This window comes from Prunus avium, chromosome 1 (assembly GCF_965620075.1).
Source record: "Prunus avium chromosome 1, drPruAviu1.hap1.1, whole genome shotgun sequence".
In the NCBI taxonomy this organism is placed as follows: domain Eukaryota; kingdom Viridiplantae; phylum Streptophyta; class Magnoliopsida; order Rosales; family Rosaceae; genus Prunus; species Prunus avium.
This window is the reverse complement of record NC_142284.1, coordinates 60,955,358-60,967,878: the sequence shown is the minus strand read 5'-3', so window position 1 is coordinate 60,967,878 and position 12,521 is coordinate 60,955,358. Positions and strand designations below refer to the sequence as shown.

At 35.6% G+C, this 12,521-nt stretch overlaps 1 protein-coding gene and 1 pseudogene across 2 annotated transcripts in view; both read right to left on the bottom strand.

Annotated features, from left to right (window-relative positions):
• The window catches only part of LOC110765606 (kinetochore protein), a gene marked incomplete in the record, with an annotated part of 6,452 nt that extends 1,113 nt beyond the window's left edge, over positions 1–5,339 (bottom strand). The window contains 8 exon segments of the mRNA XM_088250026.1: positions 344–458; positions 677–730; positions 1,333–1,440; positions 2,305–2,394; positions 3,192–3,371; positions 3,449–3,539; positions 4,105–4,323; positions 5,033–5,339. Of these exon segments, the coding sequence (XP_088106152.1) occupies positions 344–458; positions 677–730; positions 1,333–1,440; positions 2,305–2,394; positions 3,192–3,371; positions 3,449–3,539; positions 4,105–4,323; positions 5,033–5,196 (1,021 nt within the window).
• A 2,428-nt stretch (positions 5,340–7,767) lies between these two features.
• On the bottom strand, positions 7,768–9,858 carry LOC148298131 (cocosin 1-like; annotated as a pseudogene). Its single transcript, XR_015833163.1, has 4 exons — positions 9,662–9,858; positions 8,589–9,272; positions 8,213–8,237; positions 7,768–8,108 (listed from the first exon to the last, which is right to left on the bottom strand). The product of XR_015833163.1 is annotated as a cocosin 1-like (transcript).
• Positions 9,859–12,521: the final 2,663 nt, after the last annotated feature.

Sequence of the window (12,521 nt, the reverse complement as noted above, 5' to 3'; positions counted from 1 at the left end):
AGATTGAAATAGGTTCCATTTGGATGGAAGGATTTAAAGTGAGGGTTTAAAATTTGAGTTCATGGTGCAAATTGCTTAACTAGAGTTTAATAATGCTACTTTCTTTTGTTAATAAAATCAACAAATTAATTTGTTTATTTGAAAAAAAACGAGGGACTTGAATTAACACTTTTCTCTTAAGTATTTTATATCCCCAAACTTTTGAAACAATCAAACTTAATTGTGGATGTTATTAACATAAAATTTTGATATTTCTGCAGTTCAATTAAGCAATTTACTTAAAGATTCAGACCAAAATCCTTCCTTCTAAATCCTTCCATCCAAATCGACCCTAAGAAGCTACCTTTTCCTTCCCGTTCAACCAGTTTGGCCTGAAGAGACCTGCTTAGGACTCCATCATCAGCTAATTTAGCTTTCACAGCCTTAAAATCTCTGTCGACAGATTTAGCAGAATTGACCTAATAATTAAAAAGTGGCAACGTTATGAAACAAGACGTTTCAAGTAAAGAACACTTGACTGCACCAATAAGAATGCCAACAGTCAAAATCTTTTATCTTAAATAAGTAAATTTATACCATCGCATGCATAGAAGACAGTATAAAATAAATCTGAACACAACAAGGACCTCACACTACGAAGATCATTCAAGCATACAAGATTATGGTATATACATACCTGTTCTTGTATAGCCTGCATCTGGGCCAAGTGCTTTGACAATTTCTTTGAGACCTGAGAACAAGCACAGAAACAAATGACCAATAAAAATTTACAATGTTGTATAAACTGCGTAATTCTTTCATGGATAGATGCATATTGTTGTCTGATATATTTATAGCATGTGCAGGCACATACACACATCAGTAAAATATGAATGGCTGTTACTATATGATTTTCGAGTTTTATATTACTTCCATCAACTTACTAAATGGTTAAATTGCATCTTATTTATCATCTGTTTTTTGAAAATTGTACAAGGACTTGCACCAAATATAGGTCAAGACTTATGTGAGGGACAGTGGCTTTTTTATTTTTTCCTACAATAAGATGGATTAGGGTGTTAAATTATTGGAGCTATTAATCATCATGTAATGTAGGTTTACCCTTTATTTCGTAAATACTTTTTTTCTTTCACTTCGTTGCTTTAATCTTTTAAAGTTAATAGTCATTTATAACCAAATATTGTTTAAAACCTAAGACTGTTAAAAGATTGTGACATTTCTGGAATGCAAGCCTTCATAGCATTTTCTAAACTGGTTTGAAGATCAAAAAAATAAAAGAATAGCATCTAGAAAGGAAAGAAAAATTAAAGTTTGAATTTCATAATAGATTACCTTTGTATAAACCTCATCAACATCAGTTTTCTCCTTAAAAGATTGCATTGCTGACCTTTCAAAATTCTTTGCCTCCTCTCGAACAGATTTCTTCTCTTCTAAAGCCCTCTTCAAGTAAAAATCTGGTCAGCAATTAATGAAAGAAAAATAAAGAAACACTGAACCCAATCAACATAACTAAAAATGAATGGAGTTACTGTTATTTAGTAAGATACAAAAACGAGTAGTTAAGAGCCCTTATTTGGAAAACCCATACTATGAGATCAAGGATCATTTGTGAATAGGCTACAATGAAAACTTGAGAAAAAGTTCATGCGAGAATGGTAAGGAAAAGGGCAATAGGGGTTATAAGGAAAGGGAGTGTGGAATGGGTATGGTGCATATTTACAGTAATCCAATGTCACTAATAGGGAGTAAAACCAAATCTGTGTGGATAAAACTTAATAAATTCAATCTCGTATACCATGCATCTTCTGCATATCCAACTTGTATCCATAAGTGTAACTCTTCCATTCTTTTTTGTTTTCAAAAGGAGATGGAGGGAATCATCATATTCGTTATAGCATTTTCATGTTCTATTCTCATAATGGAACTGCTGAGGGCTAGTTTACTCCAACTATGAGTATTCATTAAGGAGATCTGTTGTCACCATGCATCTTTATTTCATGTATGGAACCTTTAATCCGTTGGTGAAATTTGCTAGCCTCAGATTGAATTAATAATATCGAATTTTTTTTCCCTCCTTGATGTTTTAGATTTACCAATTTATTATTTCTGGTCTTTTTAAAAGATTAATGACTCAGTTCATGAAATGCACGACCATATTAAATTGTTGCTTAACTACAGAAAAATAAAACTAGAAAAACTTCATGAGCCTGTTAACACTTGGAGTGGGGATGCAATCAACAGTAATGTAGCAGTTCTGTTTGGTAAATTGCCATTTACCAAATACAACTTAAACAGAAACGATACCTGCAGTTTATCTGGTGATTGAACAATTCTTGAACGTAAATTTGCACTTTCTTGGACACTTTGTACCAGAGCAAACTCAGCGCTAGAAATCTGGAGCAATGGAATAAAACAGAAGAATAATTGAAAATATAAATATTTAAATAGACAATCTGCATGATGACCTCAAAATAAAAGTTTAACACAGCACATCAACGTACACAGTTGTCTAAATAGATCATCTGCATACTCACAAATAAATAATAATGTAGAGTCTTACATTCAATGGGGAAAATGGAAAATAGGAAGAATTGAGAGTAAAATGTAACTATTAAATGGAAGTTTTAAAACATTTCTCTTTTATCTGTCTTCAATACAAACATTTTAGAAGGACTGAATTTGTTGGCCCCTCTGCTCTCCTTCCTACTAACATAAGGTTAGAGTTTTGGGGAGCATGGGCGCGCACATGCACATACACACACAGACACGACACCTCTTTGCAAGATAAACTGCAGTTAAAATATACAAGAAACACAACCAAGTATAGACAGACAAAGGGCTCAATCAAGCATAAAAACTCCAGAGTAACCAAAACCAGAGTGGAAGTAGATGCAATAGATCATCGAATTACATTTGGTGGTTGATATTATGAATCAAAAAGACCTGAGTAATTTCATTTTAATCTTACATTCTATTGCTCTTTTAATGCCTCTGTCTCTGAATTTTCAAAACAAAATCACTCACCTTCCTAAAATTGTACGTCATCAATTTTTCTAACCATTCAACACTACCAATTACTTAAATCTCCAGCAATTACAACAGCTTTCCAAGCAGGGTTTAGAATTATTAGTGTATTTTTATGTTAAGTACTTAAAGAATATACCAGTTTTCCTAGCAGTCAATAATCTAACCTTTTCCTCCATTTCTCCAGTCTTCTCCTTCAACTTTCGAAGAGAAGTTCTCAGTGACATTTGCTGATTGTTGAGGCCTGCAATTGTTTGGCGCAATTCTTTTACTTTTGCATCTACCTCTTGAACAAGAGGTAACTCCTTTTCTCTTGCTTCATTGTAGTCCGCAATCTCTGCATTCAACTACGACACGACACAAATATCTAGTGAAATTGATGCACGTTCACAATGAAAGACACCTATTTTCATATTAAAGTTACCTGGGAAATCCTGTCCTCCCACCTGTTGCGTTGCTCATCAATATCAGTTACTTGATCGACAACTTTGGTAAGGATATTCATTTTTGTCTCTCTGATAATCAAAAAATACAGCTAACATGTGTAAGAAGCAATAGTTAAGATAAAATTCTTTAAACTAGAAACCGTAATTTTTTATGTGTAATATGTGTTCTATTTTCTTCGAAGTTAAAAATGGGAATAACTATTGCTTAGGAAAGGAATGATTGGGACAGGAATTTTCTCTTTTTATTATTTTATTTCTGATCACTTATTAGAACCCTGTACTTTTGGTTTACCATTAACCAATTAAGTACCATAGCTCTCATGAGAAAATCAGGTGACACAAATTAATACAAGTTCTTCCTCCAGGTTTCCTTACAAAGCAATATTGACAAATTCAACCCTCCAAACGTGCATCATATACATTCCAAGCACACTTGGAGATCTCATACAAGAATTTAACTCAATAATATAAACAAATTTAAATGAAAAGTGGAGGAACTGTTATTGGCACTCCAATCATGCACTACTCTCTTGTAAACCGTAAGGGAGGAGTGCAAACTGACCTTTCTTGGAGTACCTATAACAGCTTCCAAAATATTATACTTTAAAAGACTAAATAAGTGCACAAATCTTACCTGTGAAGACAAAAATTGAGAATTGCACTGAGAAAATATTCAGTTCGATCCGTCTCTGGTCTTATCAGATCTTTTAGGGTGAATCTCTTAGGGCAATCTACTAAGGCCACCACTTCCTTCATCCTGTTGTACAGCTTCATGCTCCGAGCCGAGTCAACATGAAGATCCGGGTTCTCAAGTTGCTCCAAGGCTGCAAACTCAACTTGCTCATAATCTTCCCTGCATAAAGAAGAAACCCCAGGAAGGTTTGAAGCTAAGATTCTATTACGAACATTGGTACTAGTCCCAAATTAGAGAAACAATTATAATAGTAAGGAGCTTCAATTTCTCTTCTCTTCCTACCAAAACCAACCTCTAATTAACTGCTGATAAAACTCGAGAAAATGAAAGAACATAAAATTTAACTTAAACAAAAATTGATGTATTGGAAAAAGTTCATGGTAGAAATTTATGCTCTGTGACAAAGAGCAGACAAGACAACTAAGAAACTTCCGTTCCCCTTCTTAGTGACTATTGAACGCAGTAATTCCAAATTCTCTCTATTCATTTTCTTAGAAACCAAGCACGGCACTGGGCTGTTATTCCCTCCATTCCATTAAGGAGAAAAATTGTTTGTTCAACTCACTTCCCTTCACCCAACATCCGATCTCACTACCATCAAATAATAAAAGCTCAGAAAATCTTCAAAAACCCAAACATGGATATCCATCTCTCTCTTTTTCCTTTTTTTTCTTCAGGAACCAAACAGAGCATCTGGGTCCAAGTCCATCTCTTTAAAACAATAAAAAAAAAATTACTAGAAATTAGAACCCAAAAAAGTGAGAAAACATAAAAAGGAGAAAAATCAGGGCTTTGTTTTCCAGTGAAGTATGCAAATTTATGGAGAGGAAAGAAAGGGAGAATTAGGTTTCTCAGGAGAGGAACGTACTCGTGGAGGAAGTCGATATGGCTGAGGATCCGGGCGCAGAGGTCGGCGACGAAATCAGGGTTTGGGTTGACAAGATCGCGGTCAGAAATGGCGACGATCTGAGCGTCGGCGAGGATTGTGACTATGTCGCTGCGACTGAGCTTCGGGAATTCGAACTTGGACATTTCTCTTCCTCCTTCTCCTCCTCGTCCTCCTTCTCTTTCAGTCGTTTGCGATAATTGAGAAGAAAAAAAAAGGAAAAGAATGTTTTCCCGCTCCTTCGAAAATTGAAATCCTCTGGCCCCGTTTAGTTCACCATTTAGGATGTATTCAATTTAAATTTTAAATGATTTTTTTTTTTTTTGTTCTGAACCCCGATGTGGTCTTGGATGGGCCCCAATTATGGGTGGCACCTTTAAGCCTTAACCACAATCCAGACTAATCCCCGCTTACACCGGGTCGGCCCGTAAGGGGTAAAGTGTTGGCCAAAGTGGTGACTCCATACGATAGTGGAGATTGAACCCCTGACCTCTCTTAAGGAATGAGAGTGTCGAACCACTCACACCAACTATCTTGGTTAATTTTAAATGATTTTAAAACAGTTATAAAGTTGATGAAGTTTAATTAAATTTAATTGAGTTTAACTGAATTCTACAAACTCCACATAATTTTTGACTGAAATTGTGTATAGATTTTGACTAAAATTGTATGTAGATTTTAACTGAGTTTGTTAGAGTTTTATCATTGATTTTAATGGAGTTTATGGCATTCAAAAAATAAAGGATTTAGGGGTGATGACAGTGATGGTGATGTCGATGGTGGTGGAGATGTGAGAAAGGTAGTAGTGGCGGCGGTGAAAGTGAGGTGGTGGATGTGGTGGTGGCAGTGATTGTGATGGAGCTAGCGGTGGTGGTGTGGTGACGGTAGGGGTGATGGTGGGAGTGGTAGTGGGGGTTGCGATGGCTATGAGGGTGGTGGTGAAGGTGGCGATGCTGGTGCTGGTGCTGGTGCTAGGTGTGGTGGCGGCGATGATAGCCATGATAAGATGGTGGTAGTAGAAGTAGTGAATATCTTGAGAATAAAAATAATATATCTCTCAAAATCTCTTAGATGAAGCAAAAATTTGTCATGGCATAAAATTAGTCTATATTCAAATGAAATCCACCACTTTTTGTATTTTCTTTAAAATCAATGAGTTTTTTAGTACACCCAAACTTTTATGAAGTCTTTTAAAGTCGTGATTGAATACATCCAAATTTGAATAGAGGTAAAAAAATCTGAATTGAATACATCTAGAATTGTATAGATTTCTATAAAATCGTGATTGAATGCACCTGAATTTTTAAACTTCTTTAAAATCTTTTAAAATCTCAATTGAATATGCAAAAGATTTGATAGGAAATTCTCATGTCTTTTCCCAAGGGACCTGAAATGGAAGATTTTTTTTTCCCATATTTGATAATTCTAATGAAGTAACCAAGAATTGCCACTTTATTTATTTTCCCATATTTGATTTGTGCAGGAATGTAAAACAAAATTTATTTAATTTTCCAGTTATATCCATATGAAATCAAATAAAAAAGTATAGTGCAATTCTAAATATAGATACCAATATAATAAACTTACCAATTATACCCATATTAAGACGTGACACCTGTCCCATAGTTAACCTTAGTTAAGTTTTATGTGAGAATTTAAAAAAATAAATTGAAAAAGGGCCTACAGCCCAGCACTTCTATCCCCCTTTCTTTTCTTTCCGTTTTACCCTCTCCTCCTTCCCTTCTCTCTTCTCTCTCCTCTCGCCGGCACTCTCTCCCTCACTTTGTTTCTTGTTCAGCCCTTTCAATGTCCACAACTAAGTTGTGGCAAATCTAAGACTGGGTATGCAAAATGGCGTGGCTTGAGCATGGGATTGAAGAGAAAATTAAGCAAACACAGAGTCTACCTTGATACCTATGACATGAACTTCACCTTGGGTATCTCTGTGCCAGGATTTTGAACACTTGTCCGTCCATTTGGGGTGGTCCTGAGGCACTTTTGGATTGATTTATACCACACAAGCCATGTTTGAGCTTGTAAGCTGAAAGGTGCTTGCAGGGTTTGGGTTTGTATATGAAGGTTTTCTAGTCGACATCGTTGACAGAGATTGAGAAAGGAAGCTCTGATTTGTTACAAATAAAAAATAAAAACTTTATTAACAAAAATGGCAATAATAATAATAATAATAGATTAATGATAAATAATAAGATTGGCAAAGCAAGATCCAATATTCCAGTAAAGAAAGAGATGGAAGGATTTGTTTCGGTGGATGGTTACGGTGTGAGAGAGGGAGAAGAGAAATACAGAGAGAGGAGAGAGAGAAGGGTCCCGTGTGGAGAGGAAAGTGTTGGGATGTGGGCCCCTTTTTAATTCCTCATACAAAACTTAACTGTAGTTCACAATAAGACATGTGTCATATTTTAAGGATGATGATGAGTATACGCCTTTTGTTAATATAGCGAGTAAAAATGCTCCAATCATTAGTCAGCTACAACAATATATTAGTGTAAATAAATATATAATGTGGGGCCTCCTTTAAAGTGGGGCCCTATACAGTTCCACCACCCAAAAGAGGAAATTGCCAATTCAAGAGAACCTCAACCTTAACAGCCTTCGAGACTCATTGGTAAGAAGTCTCCCTATGAAACCCCAACGCCATTGATCCGCACAATCCTCTAGAATAAGAGTGGAGTGAGGAGGAGATTTCACGGAAAAGATGATCCACACAATCTTTATTTTATTTTATTTTATTATTGAGAAATAAACTTTTATTTAAATTAATAAAAAATTGATACATCACATAAAAGAGGATCAACATGCATGCTTACAGTGAAATAAACTTTTATTTAAATCAGTAAAATAAAATAAACTTTTATTTTAAAATATTGCAGTGATCAACATGCATGGATCTACTTGGATAATGATTGATCAGATCTTTCTAATCCTTGAGCTGAGAAGATTCTGCAACTCTGGAGTTATATTAAGGGCTATCTGTAGCATCTCCGGTGATAATGCCCCCAATGCTGATGTCTTGCCAGCTAAGTCTTCTAGCACAGGCCTGCAAAAATAATGACAAATTATTATTCCTAAATAAAACAAAACAAATAACAATTATATTGTCTTGCAAAAATGAAGTATTTTATATGATCATCTTCTGCTTACTGGGAACTTGTGATGACAGAGAAACTGAAGGAAGTTGAGGTTCCACCCCAAAACCAATTGGCAATGGAGGGAGTAGCCCAACTCCTTATAAACCCAGGCTAGGTCCCTTAACATTTCAATGTGGGACAAATACTCTCAACACGCCCCCGCACGTGTGGCGAACTTTCAAGCCTAACACGTGGACAACACATATTGGGTGACGTGAGAGCACGTGTGGCCGTTGGGCCCAACACGTGAAGCCTTGCTCTGATACCATGAAGGAAGTTGAGGTTCCACCCCAAAACCAATTGGCAATGGAGGGAGTAGCCCAACTCCTTATAAACCCAGGCTAGGTCCCTTAACATTTCAATGTGGGACAAATACTCTCAACAGAAACACTCCAATCCATTTCCCCCTGCAAGTTTAGCCACCATGAAGAAGCTTGGAACCACAAGCAAATCACCAGATTTGACTTCTGTATCCAAGACCAGTTGACCATTGAGACCCACAATTTGAATCTGCCCACTCCCTCCAGCAACATAAACTACTTGAACTGTAGCATCAGTTGTGTAAATTGGGGAGCTGATTGCATTGGCTTCAAGCTTTGTCAGGCTTGCACTTAAACCTGCCTGTTTGAGAAATGGAAACTCCTTCTCAGTCAATGTTGTTGTTTTACAAGTGATGTTGCGGACAAGTTTGCGGGTGGAGTTTTCACTGGGTTTGGGTATTTTGGTCTTTTCATCTTCACCCAGCTTGATGATCAAAACCCCAGTCTGGCTTTTGGTGATTTTGTCTGCTTCATCTTTGGTAATGTTGTAGGCCTTGCTCACAAACTCAGTTGAGAAGCCTCCAAGCAAACTTAAGGTTCCAGCTACAAAGAAATAGGTTAATTGACCAGGAATGTATGCTCTGGTAGTCTCACCCAAGAAGACAACAACAAGTTCCTCAGAGTTTGAGCCACCATTGTTGAACCACCATGAGACTGATCCAAGGGGTATTGGTATCACATCCCCTTTCTTAAGCTTAATCACCTCCTCCTCTGATGTGTTGGGGAATACCATTCCAACTAATCCATCATCACCTGCATCAATATGTCATTAATTAATCCTATAAATTTTCCAACATCTAGGTTTACAATTGGACACTGCGTATGTTTGTCTGACAATATAAGTTTGGTAAGCGAACAATATATATCCATCGTAGCAAACATCATAAACAAAATTTTAAGGTCAATGAGGAAACAAATGTTTATGTTAGACCATTTTTAATCGGCCAAACAAAAATAAACACACACATACACACGATCTTCAAACTTCTACGAGAATCGAATAATTGATCAAGTTGATTATGATATGATAATATAAGTTTGGTAAGAGAACGGACAAAATATATCCACCGTAGTAAACAACATAAACAAAGCTTTTATATAACAAGGTAAATGATGAACAAAAAATTATTAAAAAAAATTACCTTGAAGAACATATCCCAGTTTGGCAGAATCAGCATAGTGAGGAAGACCAAAGCCACGAGGTTGAAGAACAAGCTTGCATGCACCAACCTTGGCCTCACCAAGAGCTGGAACATCTGAACTTGACCAAATGTAATATGTTCCACCATCTCCCTCAAACAACTTCTGGGCTTGCTTGGGTGTTTAAGTCCATATTGGCTTCCACCTTCAGTTAGTTTCAAGAGACAGAGACAGAGATCAAGAAAACCTAAAGCCTACAAACAAAGCAATACAAATAAGATCTGATGAAGTTTATGGGTGAAGACAGAGGTGCAGGAGTTTCTCCATTATATATAGAGAAGAAGAGAAAATTTAAATGCTCTTGAATTCTTCAACATTTCCTCTCTTTTTCCATAATTTTATGTTCAAATACGCCACGTGTCCTGGTTCAATTCAACCAATTTTATGTTCAAATACGCTTCTCATTAGTATAAAGTCAACAGTTGAAAATATATTTTACAATAGATGTATTATAGTGGCACTACAATTATATATATATATATATATATATATATATATAAAGCAAAAGTCAGAGAATGGTGAAACATTCAAAATACCAGAAAATGCCCTTAGTTAATGCAAATATTAAGAATTGAAATTATTAATTAAATGAGGATAATATGGTAAATTCACACTTTTTCATATTTAAAAAAATTAAAATTAAAAGAAAAATCAGATAATGGCCTATTTTTATGGAACACAACTACCCATTATCTTTTTTAATTTTAAAATAAATTTTAATTTAAAAAAAAAAAAAGCATCTCGCAGGCGCGGAAGCGCGTGCGGAGAGGCTAGTATATATAAAGCAAAAGGCAGAGAATGGTGAAACATTCAAAATACCAGAAAATGCCCTTGGTTAATGCAAACATTTATAATTGAAATTATTAATTAAATGAGGATAATATGGTAAATTCACACTTTTTCATATTTAAAAAGCCTCTCGCAGGCACGGAAGTGCGTGCAGAGAGGCTAGTATATATAAAGCAAAAGGCAGAAAATGGTGAAACATTCAAAATACCAGAAAATGCCCTTGGTTAATGCAAACATTAAGAATTGAAATTATTAATTAAATGAGGATAATATGGTAAATTTACACTTTTTCATATTAAAAAAAATTTAAAATTAAAAGAAAAAGCAAATAATGGATCCTCTTTTTATGGAACACAACTACCCATTATCTTTTTTAATTCTAAAATAAATTTAATTTTTTCTTTTAAAAAGCCTCTCGCAGGTGTGGAAGCGCATGCAGAGAGGCTAGTATATATAACGTATATTATTATAGGCCAAAGTCAACAGTTGAAAATTTGTTTTACAAAAGATTATGTACTGTTTAAGATGGGGTTAATAATTGAAGTATTATATGTGGCACTGGATCAAAGAATTCCAGGAATTCTAATGACACTCACGAATTTGTTGATTACACTACACGCCTTTTCAATTTTTGTCACCTAAAGTTCCAATTTTACCCACTCCCCGGCCGACAGCCCAATGCCGACGACGAGAATGGCGGGGAGGTAAGAAATTGGAGAGGTTAAGTTTATGTGAAATAAGGAATTGGTATGTGAAGAAGTCATTTGCATTAATGAGATAATTTGATCGAACAATTTGATTCTCGTAGAAGTCACGGCGAAGTGGAAAATCTGACAAACTAACATGTAGTACGGCACAGGTCAGCCATCATCACCGATCAAACGGTCCTCCTGTATCCCACAGATATGTCTGTCGTTTTTATGCTTGATGTAGACCTCAGCACATGCATAGACGAAGTACTTTGGAGGACAACAACTTGTCAATGGCATGAACGACATGAAGAAAGAAGTAAGAAGGTTTTCCACTAATGTCTATTATTTATTAGTCTATAGAAATCAAAATCAAAATGAACTCATTGAAAAGTATATGCACATAGGACCATTCTACCATGTGAGTCTCGGCTGTTAGAGTTGGACATGTGCCCTACTGGGCGGTGTCATAGGTTTGGCCTCTAACAAAATTTGATTTTGTTTTGCTGTAGCTTGTATTTCATCTTCTTCTTTTTTTTTTTGCTGTGGCCGCTTTAGTTTTGCTGTAGCTTGTTTTTCTTCTTTCTTTTCTCTGACTGTCGCTGTTGGTAGCTTTGTTCTTCTTTGGTTGTGGCTGTGGGTAGCCTAGTTCTATGTTTGTACTTCTCTTGCTAATCTCAAAGCCCTAGGAAATGTGTGTGAAGCAATTTTCAAGGGACCATGGCAACGACAAAAATAGAGGTCTAGTTTGTTCCTATACTAGAGTCTATTATAGGAATCAAAATGAACTCATCCAAAGAAAATATAAAGTACAATAATTGATGAGACCAAAAATTTTATCCTTGCCTAAAAAAGAAAGCCAATAATGAAGGCAGCTCAAAAAGAAAATATTTAGAGATTTAAACTCGAGACTTCTTGTAACATTAAGAAAAGAAATACTATTAAAATGAGAGCTAATTCGTACTTATTTACATCATTTAATGCTTCTTGTACACAAATGGAAGAATGCTTTCCAAAACTACAAAATTTTGAGTAAGTACACTTTCAGCTGTTTGTTTTTATCTAGCCTACCTTGTTAGTTTGGGAGCTTGTGATCCGTCATCTGTTTGTATTCTAATTTTATAATAATTAATTTTTATCTTTGTGATTTAAGGAAGAAAAAAAGAGATAGGTTCGTGCCCACTTATTTAGAGTCAGTATCTGCAATGGTGACTGTCATTTCAGAGGTCAATAAATGAAATTCATTTCAATAAGCTGGCCCACCGTAATAACTCTACATCCTCTCTCTAGCAAGTCCAGCAATGGGTTTTGGACTGAGGCTAGG